The 17,506-nt window shown below is 44.1% G+C and overlaps 2 protein-coding genes across 3 annotated transcripts in view; one reads left to right on the plus strand and one right to left on the minus strand.

Moving 5' to 3' along the window:
• The window catches only part of LOC128836207 (uncharacterized), a 42,927-nt gene extending 33,483 nt beyond the window's left edge, over positions 1-9,444 (minus strand). Inside the window, exons 1-2 of one of the 2 annotated variants that reach the window (XM_054026252.1) lie at positions 9,002-9,444; positions 124-477 (exon numbers count right to left, since the gene is read on the minus strand). In XM_054026252.1, the coding sequence (XP_053882227.1) occupies positions 124-460 (337 nt within the window). In that variant the 5' untranslated portion in view covers positions 461-477; positions 9,002-9,444. Of the gene's footprint in view, positions 1-123; positions 478-6,072; positions 7,332-9,001 lie in introns of those variants that run through there. The other variant, XM_054026251.1, reaches the window with a different exon arrangement.
• The window catches only part of LOC128836210 (zinc finger protein 664-like), a 98,274-nt gene continuing 88,152 nt past the window's right edge, over positions 7,385-17,506 (plus strand). The window contains exon 1 of the mRNA XM_054026261.1: positions 7,385-7,737. The gene's annotated coding sequence lies outside the window, so the exon portion shown is untranslated. The remainder of the gene's footprint in view (positions 7,738-17,506) is intronic.

The following is a 17,506-nucleotide window of genomic DNA, read 5'->3' on the forward strand; positions in this document are numbered from 1 at the left end:
CTCCCCAGAGGCTCTATGGGGTGAGCAAACTAGTACCACTAAGATGGACTCCCATATTCAAATCATCTGCCTTCAAGTCCCCAGGATACAATATGAAAGAAATACTACAATAAAATCACTTACCAACTACCTCTAAAACAGCTGTTCCCTGAGCATCAAAAGGGGTTACAGTAACGTGGCAGGTATATGTTCCTGCTTCCTTAAACTGTATCTGTGGTAGAAAGAGTGCAGCATTTCCTCTTCTCAGGTCACTGTCAGACATATTGGCCCCATTTCTACGAGGAAAATGTTCTCCAGTCAGAAATGTGAATACTTCCTCTTTTTGGTCTGCTCTTGGAGGCTTAAGATACCAGGTAACTCCCACATTCTTGATATCCAGTTCTTCTGTCTTGTACCCAGAGATCGTGCATGGTATGAAGATGTTATCATTCAGTGACACTATTTGTGGGGTGCTTCCCATCCGCACTTGAAGAGTTTCTTCAAAACAGAAAGTATATATTTTGAGTAATACATCCTAAAGGCAAGGTTCCTTTTAAAGCAGTTATTTGGCTGAAGGATCATTCAATATTTTAGTAGCCTGTTTGCTCACCCATAATCCCCTGTAACCTGTCTCAATGGAAATATAATGAAAGCTTTCCTTCCTAAATTGATAATGACTTTGTGAACAACAATTTTTGCTTTTATTTGAATGAAATAATAGAGATAACACAGACTAGTTGGGCGGCCCAGGCCCTTAGGAACTACAGTGCAGGAGGAACTTTAGAAGTGAATACACTGCATATTACATGTAATACACTGGAGCTTTGTGGTAGAACTACAGCAGCACCTAATAGAAGAGAAATGTGCATTCTATCCATCCATCCATCCCAGGTATTTATATGGACCCTATTACCATAATAGCTGAGCACCTCAGGCTCTTTTATATATTTTATCTTCACAGTACCCCTGTGGTAGGGAAGTGCTATTATCCCCATTTTACCCATGGGGATATGATGCACAGAGAGACTGAATGACTTTCCCATGGCCAAGCAGGAAGTCTGTTGTGGAGCGGAGAACTTAACCCAGTTGAGTCCCAAGCTAGTGCCCTGAGCACCAGACTCAGTGTCCCAGTCAGAAGCCACTTGTCCATCTCCTCTAAAGGAAAAACTGTGTTGCTTGGTCCCCATCACCATTGGGGTGAGGGGAAGAGGGACACACCACCAATTCCTTGTCATAGAATTATAGAAGTGTAAGACTAGGAAGGGACCTCAATAGTTCAGTCCCCTGCACTTAAGGAAGGAATAAGTAATAACTAGATTTGTCTAATCCAGTAGTTCTCAACCCACAGCCCGCAAGCCACTTGCGGCCCAATCAGCACACAGCTGTGGCCCATGTGACATCCTCAGGGCCATACAGGTAGTTTATATATTGTGTGGATGCAGCCCACATAACACATAGAGAGCTGCATATGTGGCTCACAATGGTAAATAGGTTGAGAACCATTGGTCTCACCTGTTCTTGACCTCCAAAGACCGACATTCCTCAACCTCCCTCAGCAATTTGTTCCTGTGCTTAACTACCCTGACAGGAAGCTTTTCACAATGTCCAACCTAAACCTCCCTTACCTCAATTTAAGACCATTGCTTCTTATCCTATCCTCAAGGTTAAGGAGAACAATTTTTCACCCTAATCCTTGTAACCACCTTTTATATACTTGAAAACTTATCATGCCCCCCTCAGTCTTGTCTTCTCCAGACTACACAAACTCAAGTTTTTCAATCTTTCTTCATAGGTCATGTTTTTTAGACCTTTAATCATTTTTGTTGCTCTCCTCTGGACTTTCTCCAATATGTCCACATTTTTCCTGAAATGTGGCACCCAGAACTGGACACAATACTCCAGTTGAGGCCTAATCAGCACAGAGTAGAGCGGAAGAATTACTTCTCGTGTCTTGCTTACAACACTCCTGCTAACACATCCCAGAATGATGTTTGCTTTTTTTTTTTTTTTTTTGCAACAGTGTTACACTGTTGATTCATATTGAACTTGTGATCCATTATAACCCCCAGATCCCTTTCTGCAGTACTCCTTCTTAGGCAGACATTTCCCATTTTGTATGTGTGCAACTGATTGTTCCTTCCTAAATGGAGTGAGTACTTTGCACTTGTCCTTATTGAATTTCATCCTATTTACTTCAGACCATTTCTCAACTTTGTCCAGATCATTTTGAATTTTAATCCTATCTTCCAAAGCACTTGCAACCCCTCTGAGCTTGGTATTGTCCACAAACTTTCTAAGTGTACTCTCTATGCCATTATCTAAATCATTGATGAAGATATTGAACAGAACTGGACCAAGAACCGATCCCTTCGGGACCCCACTCAATATGCCTTTCCAGCATGATTGTGAACCTTGATAACTACTCTCTAGGAATGGTTTTCCTGCCAATCATGCACCCCTTATAATAGCTCCATCTAAGCTATATTTCCCTAGTTTGTTTATGAGAAGGTCTTGTGAGACCGTATCAAAAGCCTTACTAAAGTCAAGATATACCACATCTACCGCTTTCCCCCATCCACAAGGCTTGTTACCCTGTCAAAAAAAACTATTAGATTGGTTTGATATGATTTGTTCTTGCCAAATCCATATTGACTGTTATTTAGTAATCTTCTAGGTATTTGCAAATTCATTGCTTGATTATTTGCTCCATTATCTTGCTGGGTACTGAAGTTAAGATGACTGATCTGTAATTCCCCAGGTTGTCCTTATTCCTATTTTTATAGATTGGCACTATATTTGCCCTCTTTTAGCTCTCTGGAATTTCTCCCATCTTCCATGAGTGTTCAATGTCTCTGATATCTCCTCAGGCAGCTCTTTGAGTATTCTAGGATGTATTTCATCAGTCCTTGCTTACTTGAAAACCTCTAACTTGTCTAAGTATTTTTTAACTTGTTCTTTCCCTATTTTCGCCTCAGATCATACCTCATTTTCACTAGCATTCACTATGTTAGATGACCAATTGCTACTAACCTTTCTGGTGAAAACTGAAACAAAAAAAGCATTTAGCATTTCCACATTTTTGTTGTTGTCTTTTCCACTCATTGAGTAATGGGTTTACCCTGTCCTTGGTCTTCCTCGTGCTTCTAATGTATTTGATTTATGTGAGCTCCTCTTCCCTTCCCAAACAATTCCCCAACTTGCTTCTGTGAAGAAGGGGTAAGATGTTCCTGCACTGAGCCAACAGTTGTGGGATAAATCCCAGTTTATATGACAGTGAGGGGTTACCCCATCCATGGCTACTGTATAATCAGCCCTAAGGATCTGGTCCAACAAGAATGGCTGGCATCCTTTTACAAGCCTATTTTTAGTGATCATGCAGGGTATGTCTGCACTGCAAATGAAAAATGTGATTGTAGCACATGTAAGCGTACCTGTGGTAGCGTTAATCTAGCTAGTATGGATAACAGTGAAGTGTAGACATGTTGGCATGGCTTTCAGGATGGGTTAGCAACAAGAGTACATACCCAGAGTCCTTGAAGGGCTTGTTCTTGGATTTCTGGCACAGACTTAAGCATGGTCTAGCAACCCAAGTATTTTGTCGTTTATACTTCCTGAAATTTCAGTTACTTATTGATTAAGAAGCAATCACACTATGTAGGTTTGGGGCCTCGCTTGGGTCTATATTGCTACAAAATTTTCCTTTGTTTTATTCCAAATATCTTTTATTTTGGTGAAATTTCTAAAAATGTAAACTTACATTGATTTTTTAAAATTAGCCTTTGAATAAAGAATTGAGAGCCTTGAACAAGGAACCAACTTCAGCTTTGAGTTAGGTGGGAGGATAACTGATTCCAGGGGTGAAAGTAACTTAAGAGACTTACCAGTATGCAGGGCAGCCAAGGTCCTAAGCAAGGTGGGGGGGCAGCTCAATCGGAAAGGGCGGGGCTGGGGCCAGACTCCCCCAGCCAGCCCTCCAGCGCAGCCCAGCGGTGATGTAAAGGGCCCGGGGTTCCCGGCTGCCACCGCCAGTGCTGCCCCGAGGCTCTGGCACTGATTTAAAGGGCCCCAGCCCTGGGCCCTTTAAATCGCCACTGAGCCCTGGGGCGCCCAGCTGCTGCCGCTACCACAGCCGGAGCCCCAGACCCTTTAGATCATTGTCGGAGTGAGGTGGTAGCAGCGGCCAGGAGCCCCGGGCCCTTTAAATCACCGCGCAGAGCCCCATGGTAGCGGTAGCGGCAGCCGAGAGCCCCGGGGCTCTGGCAGCGATTTAAAGGGCCAGGGGCCCCGGGGAAGCTTCCCCCTGCCGGTACAGTCAGCTGTGTACCTGCTCTTACCCGTACGCCATACCAGACCGGACCAGCTTACTTTCACCTCTGACTGATTCTGAGATAACAGGAAAATGCCCCTAAAACTAGTACTTCCTGAAGAGATGCAGCAATTTATCATTCGGGGCTAGTCTACACTAGAAGCACGGCACTACAGTGGAACAGCTGCACCAATGCAGTTGCACCGCTGTAGCGCAGCTGGTGAAGACGCTCTATGCCGATGGGAGAGAGTGATCTCATCAGCATAATCACTCATCTCTGCGAGAGGCAGTAGCTATGTCAGTGGAAGAAGGTCTCTTGCCGACATAGCGCTGTCCACACTGGCACTTAGGTCGGTGTAACTTTCGTCGCTCAGGGGTGTGGATTATTCACACCTCTGAGCAACGTATGTTATACTAAAGTGAACTTTACGTAGACCAAGCCTCCCTAATGATACTTTCTGAAGTGATGTGAGCCAATATGGTGCTATGCGCGGGCATGGAGGGTAAGTCGTAGTCAGAAAACCTGAATCTACTAGACGGGAGGTAGGCAGATTCTTTCTTCTAGAAGGGAGGTAGACAGATTCTTTCTTCGGGGTTTTTTTTTTTTTGGTCTGAATTGAGTGTTTCCATCTTGAACAGTCAACCCAGCAACAGACCAGCATGAGTGTGTTGATGTTGCAATCCTTCATGTGCTCTTGCCTACTTAAAAAGAGTACCAGCCTAGAGGTATGCAGCTTAAGTGGCAATAGCTTGTCCCAGATTCCAGTCCAACCAACTTATTTTTTATTTATATATAAATAAAAAAAATTGTACAATGAGCTGTGCTAAAATTTGTTAAAGAACCCTGGGACTCATTTATATGAGCTGCACTCTTTGAATAAGGTCAAATTTGCATTTAAAGACTGATCTTGCATTTATATAGTGCAGTTCATATAAAAAAGTCCCCATGTGTTTTTAACTAATTTAAGAACAGCTGATTCAGTAATCAGTACAAATTACTGATAGAGGGGAATCTGCTCACCATGTAACCAACTCTGTGGTTAATCACAACTGACTAATAGCCCACAGCAACCTACAACCCTAGGGTATAGAACAGGAAGCACAGCAGAGGCTACCTCATTGAAAATACAGGGGGAATTTAGGCTGATACAGTAGTGGCTTGAGATCTAATTACGTTAGACCTAACACTCAAACTCTTGCCATGAGAGCATAACAATAATTAATAAACAGTGAAAAGAAGCACTCCGGTACCAGTCAGAGTGGGGATTGTCACTGACTCACTAGCACCACCTCCCCACCGGGCTCAGCCTCCAGTTGTGACATTTTAAACGAATGGCCCTTTGTAAGTTAAATATTAAACGTCTGGTTTAAACAAACAGCCAGGGCCAGGGTAACCCTGGAGCCCCAGGGAGAGGCCAGATCGGATTGGCAAACAGAGGCGAGAGAGCTTTGGGGAGGCTGGGCCCAGCCCGGGAATCGGAACACGGAGCAGTTACAGAATTAAACCAGACACCAGCTGTGCCAGGCAAACTGACCCCTGCAACAAGAGGGGGGAGCCCCTCAAACCCTCCCCAGCCCACCCCGCTCCAGGGCCTGCGACCAGCGCCCCAGTCCCGCAGCTCCTGGTGCCTCTGCAGGCTCAGGACGCCAGTGACACTGGCCCCCATACCCCTTTGCCCAGGGGCACCCGCAGTTTGGCCTGATTCTGTACCGAGGCCTCCTGCAACTCTTATCGCCGTGGCCCGTGGATCTCCCTCCCGGCCGCCCCCGGCTGAGCGCTTGTTCACCTGCCAGCTGGAGCAAGCCGCCGAGACCCAGGAGCAGCAGGCACCGCTGCCCAGCGGAGCCCCCTGCCCATGCCATGGCCCGCGGCCGATCCAGCCAGGGGGTGGTGGTCGCTCTGCTCTGTCTACCCCGGTCTGAGCTCTGTCAGTCTGGTCGGCAAAGGGACGTCGTTTCGCTTTTACTTTCTCTCTCTGGTATCCTTAGCCCCAAGAAGGGCGCGGTGCTTGTAGCCTCGGGATGGGGTAGGAGCTTGCAGGAGCTGGCAAGCTTGTACTTTGTACAAGGAAATACCAGTCATCTTCTGACTTTGCATTTGGGTGTCCCTCACGCAAACACTAAAAGCTGGGAATTATTTGTTTTTAAAAGCCCTGACCAACCAGCACCCCCCTCCCCACCCCATCCCCCAAATCCCTACCCCGACAAAAATGTAAAACCTGACAGAAAGGGTCACCCAAAGAGAAATGAAGGAATCTTGTAGCTGCTAGGCTACTGATAGCCTCTCTCTGGGAGACGAAAAATAGTCCAAAACTAGAGAAATGGCTTTACAAATGTGGGAGGTTGTTATGGAAAAATAATGCACCAATTACATACCCAGCAAATTAGACATATGACAAATAGGTATTTAGTTACCATTCATTCAATACTCTAAGTACGCTCACCTGCAAAAAAAACCCAGCACACCTGTCCATTATTCTTGAATATTAACATTCCATAGACTCACTGGTTTGAGAAATATGTGTAAATCAGAAATTTCAACTCCATTTGGTGAGATTACCAGCAACAACATGTCCTGGGTAGTGTGAGGAGAATGGTGGTTGCACCCAGTTGGGGGAGAAATCTGATTATTATATTCCTGTATAAGGTTTCTCTAAACAAAGCTCACTGTGGTGGTGTTTATCATTTGTCCCTGATATTTACATGGCAATGATTTGTAAATAGATTAAAGTGTGAAACCAATGTTTACTAATGTTAGTCTTAGAATTTTTACCAAAGCCAAGATGCATGGCAATTATTTAAAAATGTCCTGTATATAATACTTATCGCTTAGTGCACCCCTAGACTGCTGGAGGAAGATAGAAGCAGCAGCCCTGTAGCTAAGGGGGAGCATGAGAGGTCACTGCCCCCCTGGAAATCTCTTTCCCCACCTCTCTGTAGAAATAAGATGTGTTCCAGTTTTTTCCCCTCAGTTTCTGTCTGTTTCCTCAGATGAATGATTGTAGTCCGAAGGCCCAGAGTTGTAGTCACAATTCCAGTAGCCCATGAAGGGTGAGTTATTGACTGTGTTTCAGCTAAGTGAGTGTGGTGACTGCATTATGTTGCTGCTATAATAAAAGACACCGGTAAGAAAGTGTATACAGAAACTGCATCTGCAGGGAGGCATCCAAGGTAGATGAAGTGGCAAAGTGGGGACATAGGGCTCTGTGCTGCAGTTTCTACAACCAGACCCTACCTACCTGTTTGGAGGGGGGAGAAGAGAGGAGAGAGTTCCTTTCGAACTGAGAGAGAGGAGAAAGCTCCTTTTGGAGTGTGTAAGAGAGCATCGATGGGCTGACCAGAACTAGAATGCTCCTGTAGCGTCCAGAAGAAACCTTAGATGAGCTGTACACTGTGACTGTGACATAACTGCAGAGCCAAGGAGAATCCCTAGATTGGCTGGCAACAGTATTGTGAGTACCATTTCTGTTAAAGCTGAAAAGGCCTTTTGTTTTCTTATAGGATGTACGCACACCCTGGCAGTGCTGGTGGAATGGGAGCTGCTATGGACTTTATAGCAAATCTGGATTTTGCAACTGGAAAAATCCATTTTCTCAAGGCAAAGGTTTAATCAAACAGGAAAACTGCTTAGTCCACTTGAATGCAGTGGCTGATTGAAGAAACGCTACAGGGTTGGGGGGAAGGGGTTGTTTTGTTTTGATATTTCTTCGTTTGTGACACTTAGGGTCTAGACACTCCAAAGGGAGATCTGAGGGTCTAAATCCCAAAGAATGTGCAATTGAATCATATATTGGTTGTATACAATATTACTGTGTTAAAATATGTCAAGCAAGGTCTCTTATGAAAATTTGTAACGTGCTGAACCTGTTGGTTATTATGAGATACGTATACAAACTGTGATTATGAGTTTATGTATTTGTGTATAAAAACCTGTGCTCATAATTTGTGCTGCAACATTCAGCTACACCTCACTGCAGGGGGGTGAACCAATCAGACACACAGGGGCCACCTTCCCAACCAGACAAGACTCTGACTAGCCACAAGTACTTAGCATTGTACAATCCAGAAAAGAGAAGGGTGGACTATTAAAATTAATGGGGAAAGCATTGAAGCAACTTGAAACTGAAAAGAAAACCTTAGTCATGGAAAACTAAAAAAGGAGGGAATTCCCCCTCGCCCCCCCCCCCGAATAACCATGAGTCACCATGCCAAGAGAGAAAAACCTTTTAAAAACAGGGACCTCAGCACCTATAAAAAATCCCATATCATGAGGAAAGCTCCAAAACTTGATGTGGTAGATCCAACGTACAAAAAATTTACTAAATTTATCATTTCAGTTTATTCGTGTGCTCAATAACTGAATTATTAATTTGATTATGATGTTTATTTTACCATAACTTCATTTTAGAGGTGCCACAATTGCTGCTTTGGTCTCACCCCCACAAATTGAAAGAAACAGGTACTATTTAAATATCTTGGCAAAATAGTGATAGTCCACTCAGCCACAAAAAACCCATCCCATTTGAATTTTGTTTCTTTTTCACTGTTAACAAGTCTGATAGACATGGCTGGGTTTGTAAACACAAGTAAAGATAGAATTTTCTTTCGTCTTAAGAAAATCCCCAGAAACAATATGTCTTGGGTGGTGTAATGAGGCTCATAGCCACCCCACTGCACTCCTTTTTGGTCAAATATGGCACTCCATATGCTCCTTACCTCAGTTTCCTCCAAAGGTGGGACCCCTCTGCCTTCACCTAATGGGTTGGCATAGACAAACTGGCTTAGCATTCTGGACAAGAAACTTAAATTTAACTTCTTCTGGGGTAACAAGTCCAACTAAATGTCGAAACAAACAAAAGGTTATTCCACCCCTCACCCCCCCAGGGATGTTCTCAGCCCAATTTCTCAGCTCCTTCTGGTCTATCTTTAAGTTTTTCCCTGCTTTGTTAGAGCACTGACTTCCAGGCTGTCTTCCTTGGAGTCCCTCTGACAGTGTACCAGTCACTAGAGTTCCCTACTTCTTGCAGATCCTACTTCAGGACTTTCCATAGGAGCCTGACTGCTTCTTGTAGTTCCTCTCTCTGAGGGAACATCTATCTACACTGCAAAACAAACAAACAAAAAACCCCTACAACAGTGAATCTCACATCCTGAGTCTACAGACTCAGGCTCATGCTATGGCACTAAAAATAGCCATGTAGATATTCCCGCTCAGGCTCTGAAACTCAGGGAGAGAGGGGTGAGTTTCAGAGTCCGAGCGGGAATGTCTACATAGCTATTTTTAGCACTGTGGCGCAAGCTTGAATCTGTAGATTTAGGCTCTCAGACTCACTGCCGCGGGGTGCAGCGTAGACATACATTTAGTTCTCTCAGCCCTTATGGGCTATGTCTACACTACATTGTAAATCTGGGTCAATGGGATCCAGGCTTGTGGCCCTGGTGTTTCCAAGCCCATACTTGAGCATTCACACTGCACTGTAAACCTGGATTTACAATTTCTGGACTCAGGTCTCATTGCCATGCTAATGCGCCCATACTGCACTATGCAGACTGTCTGATTTGGTTCTGTAGCTTGAACTGCGTCCATAATGCAAAATGACAGGGCTTAGACCCAAGTCACAATGGGACTCGGGCTCTGACTACCCCTTAGCAGGACTTGGATCCAGAGTGCTTGCTGACCCAAATCAAACCGATTTGTGTGTGGACGGAAGAGGTACTTGGGCTCAAACCTGAGTCAGAGCCCAGGCTTAGGATATGTTTACATTGTAAAAATAAACCCTCAGCAGCGAGTCTCTGAGCCCAGGTCAACTGACAAGCTCTGGGGCGTGTGCTACAGGGCTAAAATTAGCCATGTAGATAGTCAGACTCAGGCTGGAATTAGGCTCCAAGACCCTCTCCAGTGGCTGTATTAGGCACCTGCATCCCATGTAACTGCAGGGGACTGCCTGACATGGTGACTCAGTTACTTGTCCATGGTGACAAATACAGCTGTAGTGGAGCCCGAACCTGTCCTACCTGTGCAGAGCATGCCATTTTGTTGAGCAAAATGGCATCCTCCATGCAGCGTGACCTCACACATACAATGCATGGGACATCACACTGTGCAGCACTGTGCTCAACAAAATGGCGTCCTCTACAGAGGTAGGGGCCCCGGAATTGAACTTTGCGCGGAGCCCCCATGGAACAAACGCTGCCCCCTCTGCCAGAGCCCAGTCTCCAGCCAGAGCCCAAACATCTGCACTTCTATTTTTAGCCCCATAGCACAAGCCCTATGAGCCCAAGTCAGTTGGCCCCAGCTCTGAGACTTGCTGTCATGAGTCTTTTTTCACAGTGTCCAGGTACCCATAACGTGCAGGGTAAACATACCATTTGATATCCAGGTGTTCATCAAGCTCTCACCTGGCCTCATTAGTCCTCACCCCACCTTCTCAGGTTGGGAGGCAACTGATTATGGTACAGGCAGGGCTGGCCCCAATGCCCTTTACAGAGGCAATCACCCCCACATGGTAATATCCCATCACATACAAAAATGAGATTAACATATCCCTAAATAAAAAGCTTATGACAGTGATTTGTACACTTGTTAAAATATCAGAAATAACCCATTCTAAAACATTACAAACCCTACTTATGCTTATAACATTGTTTGTTAGTGGCCCAGCATAGTGCTATTCCCAGATCACCCCAGAACCAAGCTTTCTAGAGAGGACCATGGGAATTATAAGCTGTAGCAAGGCATTCTGGGAGGGAGTGCCAGGAAAGGAGCCTTCCCTCAGAGCAATAAGAGACTTAGAAACAGCAAGCTTGTCTCGTGGGTTTCTCTAGGTTGGACTCTAGAAGGAGCGTGGGCAGAGACTAAAGGTGTGTTAGAGAAAGTGTGTGCCAAAAGAGAGGAGAATAGGGCTGGTGGGTCTTATTTTTGTTTGAGGACTGGAGGGGCTTTGTTTAGCAAGTGCCTTTGAGATGAAGAAGGTGACTTGTGTACTGAAGCAGGGCTTGTGGAAAGCCTAGGGTTAGCATCTGCTTCCTGTCAGGGGTTCCAGTACAAGGAGGTGGCTTGTTTTGCTAGATTCTTGTGACAAGGCTGTCTGTTTGTTATTGGAACTTTGCTACCCCAGAAGGGTGAAGTTCAGATTTGGTTTGAGGGCTAAACCGCTACTACAGAAAATGGAAACTGAGGCAGGAGCTGCATCACCAGAGGAGGAGGTAAGAGCTCTGTAACAATACTGTTACATATTTTAGACATAAAGACCCTCACTGTTGTTATCCAGACTGCAATCTAAGTGAATGCTGAAGAGATTGTAAATGTATTTCCAAGTTTCCAAAGCATTAACACATTGACTTCAATATTTGTGCACCACTAAATGTTTTACAGTGAGAAGACAAAGTCCTTGCTCAGAAACACTTTCAGTAAAAAATAACAAATATGCAGCATGAGGAAAAATTGAACCTAGAAATATTATAGTGTGGTAACAAAAGAAAATGCTCTTTTTTAAAAAATACAAACTGTTTTAAAAATTGCTGATTAAATTCCTTTTGTGAAATTCAGCTTATTTGCAATGTTATTTTCCAACCCTCTGTTTTACTGCAGCTGGGCAGCTATCATAAATCTGCATGTTTCTTCTTGGTATAGGCAGAAACCATATATGCTCTTGTAAACATTCACTCTCTGCCACCTGTCATTGTTATAGTTTGTGTTTTACAGTGATTTAATACAGTCAAATTGCAAATGACCTGAAAAGTCACTGTCTTCTATTTCTTGGTCTATGAATGACATTTGTATATGTTTTTTAGTGAGAATGTTGGCTGATGTGTTGTATGGATAAGAGAGGTGTTTTGGGCCCAGGAGAGACAGAGTTGTTTCAAAACCCTTCTTCACTTATTCAGCATTAAACAATTAATTGTGATTCTGGGTTTGCATCTGTTACTGCAGACAAACTCCCATTGCAACATCCAGCTAATAAATACATTTTAATAGCTTATTAATTGCACATGTTAAAGCATTTGAAACCTAAAAAGTAACGCTTCCATTTTAACAACCTCCCTTATTTCTTTTATGTTTGCTGTACAGTGTCTTTTGTGTTGCTAGGACCCTCAGTCATGGACCAGGACCCCATTGTGGTAGGCATTGTACAAACACAACAACAACAAAAAAGAAATTTCTTGTTAGTCTATTTAGTTTATACTAAATTTCCAAAAAAAAAAAAAAGGGGGGGGGGGAGAATCCATTGTAAATACCCTTGAACTGCTGAGGTCTGTTCCTTTTCAGACAAAACAAGACACATCTGAGGAAAGCAAAAGACAGAAATTGCAGCTTTTGTTTGTGTCTTTCCCACTTGCGAATTAGCTGCTAGGAAGTTACAGGCACAACACAATCTTATTGTGACCTGGCAAACTCTTCTGCGTGTGTTAAGGTGTTGATTTTAGCTTGCCTTTTCTTATTGCAGTAGTGTTGCAAAATCAAATGCCTTGTGTACCTAAGCCAAACTTTTGGGGAGGTTTAGGTTGGATATTAGGAAAAACTTTTTCACTAGGATGCCATGGAGTAGTACAAATTTTACATTGTGTGCTTTCCCATTGAGATGTTAATTACCCCTATTACAAAATCTATGCTTAATATTATAGGTAACATGGTATTTGCTTTCCCCTTTAAAGATTTCTCAACTAGCTGTGAATGAATACCTACTCTGAATGTAAATCAGAACCACACAAAGCCATCAACAAGTCAGTATTATACCTAAAACTGAGATGAAACTGCAGAGCCCCATCTCATAACAATGGCCCTACTCACCCCCTTTTCCTCTTCTGACACAGGGATGGAAAGCCTACTGGGAGAAGTGAGAAAAGGCAATCATTCCCTCCTCTATGCCCTTGAAGGTCTATCTGTGGGATCAGGGATTCATTTGCTTGGAACGGGCATGGCTGGAGAGGCTGTGCCTTGTTACACTATCAAATAAATAAATAAATAAATAAATGGAGATATCCTATCTCCTAGAACTGGAAGGGACCTTGAAAGGTCATTGAGTCCAGCCCCCTGCCTTGACTAGCAGGACCAAGTACTGATTTTGCCCCAGATCCCCAAGTGGCCCCCTCAAGGATTGAACTCACAACCCTGGGTTTAGCAGGCCAATGCTCACACCACTGAGCTATCCCTCCCCCCAAATCTGGTCTGATGTGTCTAGTTATAATCTGAATTTGCCCTGGCCAGAAAATATAAAATAGGGACATCAATAGCAGCAACTCTACCAGGCCACACCAAAGATGACTTCCTACTCACTGTAGCAGAGTGGTATAACTTAAACCTTTGTACTTTACCCTAAAATTAAAAGTGACAGTAGAATTGTTATATATACCTGGGAGTTTTAGATACACATTTTTTCTTTTTTGTAATGGGCTTTGTCAGAGTCCTGTGTTTCACCATGAAACCAATGTGTTTGCCATAATCCAGAGCAGTGGGTTTTAGCAGAAAATCAGACAAGTAGAAAAATCCATTTGTATCCAGCTCTGGCTCCTCCACCAATGAACCTTCCTGATTACGCCATCATCCTAGAACCAACACAACTAAATATCTTTGGGATAGAAATCCACGACTTTGAGGTTAGAGAGAGGGGTTTTCCATACTCAGCATTTTTTTTTTTTTTTTTGAATTAAGAACAATACCTGTAACATTTGGAAAACCTGCAAAGCCATGGATTTCTATTCCAAAGATATCTAGCTCTGTTGGTTCCAGGATGATGACATAATCAGGAAGGGTTCATTGGTGGAGGAGGGGTTTTCCATACTCAGCATATTTTGAATTAAGAACATTTGGAAAACCCGCAAGAGGTTTGGAAAAAAATGTTTTACCTATTAAAAAAAACAAATTAAGAATTAAGAAAGCTATTAGAAATGGTATAGTATTTGCAAATGATCGATATAAACAGAGGACAGTGTAAGAATTATATCAAATAGATGATAACGTTGATAGCTACTACGAGTGATGCTTAGGAAGTAGGAAACCGAGGGTCTGAGGCTAATAGAGGAAAGAGACTGGGCTCTGTTGACTGTTGCTGGGAATTTTTGTGTTTAATCATTTACACCAGTTCAAAGTAAATGTAAAATGCTATTATTCTTGTTTATTAATGTCTAGCACCCCCTTTGCACTAGTGTAATGAAATATACAAGATGCAGGGCAATGGCAAACTGAGCCCATTGTGCCTTTAGGTAGATTAAAGACATTACAAGAATTTCCAGTCTGAATCTGAGCTTCAATTTCCAACCACTGGATTTTATTATGCCTTTTTGTCCTAGATTAAAATCCATCTATTTTCAGAAATCTCTGCCAAACAAGAATAATAGCAGTTTACCCCTATTTTGCACTGGTAGGTACTTGTTGTCCATTCAGGTCCTTTGTTTACTTTCTCTTGCATAAACTAAATAGATTGGGAGTTTAAGACTCTATGTATAAGGCGTATTTTTCCATAACTCAGATAATTCATGTAGCTCTTTTCTGAGCTACAAGAATTTGTCAACATCTTTTTTTAATCTGGAGACGCCAGAAATGGACACAGTACTCCAGTAACAGATTTTCCAGTGCTGTATACAGAGGTAATACCACCTCTCTACTCCTACTTGATATTCTTTTGTTTATCCGTGCATGGATCATGTTCACAGTCTGAGTTGCAGCATCACATTGGCAGCTCATGTTCATTTGGTTTTCTATAATTACACCTTTCAGTGTATGTCCTCTTCAGTGTCATTGCGTTTCAGGATAGGGTCTCCCATCTTCTAAGTGTGACCATTCATCCTAGATGCATGACCTTGCCTTTGGTTGGCTGAAAAGGACTGTTGTTCAAATGAACATAGCTTATCCAGCAGTCCTGATTGGGCTGCATAGCTGACCTGTTCTCTTCATTGTGTCATTTGCGAATTTTACCTGCAATGATTTTATATTTTCTTCTAAGTCACTGATAAAGATATTGACCAGGATTGGGCCAACAACAGATCCCTGCAGGATCCCACTAGAAACACCCCTATAGGATGATGAGTCTCTATTTACAATTACTCTTAGTGATCTATCAGTTAACCAGTTTTTAATCCATTAAATATGGGCTACATTGATTTTTTTTGTATAGTGCCCACTTTTTCTATCCGAATGTCATGTGAGACTAAGTCAAATGCCTTACAGAAGTCAGAGTATATTGTATCAACAGTAACCTTTAATCAACCTGTCAGACTCACAGATCGTGCCCACTCTTGGCCCCGTGCGGTCCGTGGGGGGTGCCCCTTTCAGTGAGACGGCCCTTTTCGGGGGTCCACTCTCTCTCGGGGTTAGGCCCCTTGCACCTCTCTGAGCTTAGCACACGTGTTTCTTGCTGTGGGTCCCCTCAGGGAGTCCACTCGCTCTGGACCCCCGGGGCTTCCACCCCCGAAAGGGATGATGCAACCCTGTTCTCTAGACCAGAGTGACTCTCAGCCAGCGTAAAACAGGAAGGTTTATTGAGCGTTGAACACAGCACAGGAAACTCTCAAGGTCTCAGGCCTGGCCTCCCTCAGCACAGCACGTCCCAGTCTCCCCTGCATCCAGGTGGGCTCTGCCTGCTCTCTCTCACCAGCCCAGGGACCCCCCTGCTTCCCAGCTGGGCATCTGATATCACCTCCCCCGAGCCCCGCCTCTGTCCATTGTCTTCTCTCCAGGTAAACAAGGTCATAAACTGGGTCTCCTGGGCCTCCTCTCCTCTCTTCTGTCCTCTGGCCCACTCTGGCTGGAACCGGCTGGTTAGGTCACCGGGGTCCTCTCTTTACAGCCCATTATCCTCCCACTGGCCAGAACTGGCTGCGACTCCTGAGCTGGGTCTCCGGGTCGTCAGGTCACCAGTTGGTGGGGTGTCCATCCTCCAGGCCATTGGCTGGGGTCCCAAGTTCCCTCTCCGGTCCTCTGTAACAACAAATTCCCTCTCCCCTCACCTCATTAAACCAGTACACTGGGACACTGAGTCCCACTCCCTCTGCATGCAAACCATTGGAAAACAAGGAAAAAACAAGACAATCCCCCACTTCATCACACAACCAAATTTGTAATATCAAAAAAATAACATTGTTTGCTTGACAAGACAAATTTTCCATACAAGTATGTTAACTGGCATTAATTATGCTACCATCCTTAAATTCTTTATTGATTGTGCCCCATTCAGCTTTTCCTGGCTGATGTTTGCCTTGGATCAATGTCAGGCTAACTGCCTTATAGTTACCTAGGTCATCCCATGTGCCCTTTTTAAACATTGGCATAACATTAGCTTTCTCCTCCCCCCGCCCCCACCCCCCCGCCAGTCCTCTGGAACTTGCCCGCTAGTCCAAATTTGATTAAAAATCAACACATACAGGTGGCTCCAAGAGGTCCTCAGCCAATTCTGTTAATACTCAAGTGCAAGTTATCCCATGCTGCCAATTTTAAAACATGTTTAACTTTAATACTTTTAAATATCCTCTCTTCATAGGAATACATCATCCCCATGAGAATTAATGCTGGTCCAAACAGCATCAACTTCTACTCTAGGCATTTGCCACTCCCATATAATGTGAAGTCCATAAACAGAGACACCCAGGAATGTCTTGCACAAAGAGCAGATCATTAAATATTAACCTTTTAAGATGAAGGGGTAGGCACTTATAGTTCTGTTGCAATGGATGACTTCAATAGTGAACTCTACTGCATGGTCCTCAGGTTCAGGTGTAAATGTCACCTGGCTTACTCTGTGGAACAGGTTTGTTGCTGTATCAAGTTGAGGGTCCTGGGTTTTAATTGCAGCCTGAGTTCTTCAAAGCCTCTCATCCAGAGCACCTAACACTGTGCTGGGTGGTTATCTGTCACCTGGCAACAGGGCCGCCCGGGGGGGCAAGTGGGGTAATTTGCCCCGGGCCCCGCAGGGCCCTCCCAAGAATACAGTATTCTATAGTATTGCAACTTTTTTTTTTTAATGGAAAGTGTGACGGAGCAGGGAGCAGGGCAGATTTGACCTGGGAATGTTGCAGGGGGGTTGCAGTGGGGATGTGGGATTTCCCTTGAAGGAAGCTACCTGAGCTGTAACCTGAGCCAGGAATGGGGGTGGGGAGAATTAACACCTTCTGCCCGGGAGACTGGACAAAGGAGAGGAGCAGCGGGAGGGGCTTGGAGTTTAGTTTCGGTTGGGGCTGGGTGGTGCAACGCAGGGAACCCCAAGCTGGGGTCTAAGCTCCCTGAAC

This window comes from Malaclemys terrapin, chromosome 4 (assembly GCF_027887155.1).
Source record: "Malaclemys terrapin pileata isolate rMalTer1 chromosome 4, rMalTer1.hap1, whole genome shotgun sequence".
Taxonomy (NCBI): domain Eukaryota; kingdom Metazoa; phylum Chordata; order Testudines; family Emydidae; genus Malaclemys; species Malaclemys terrapin.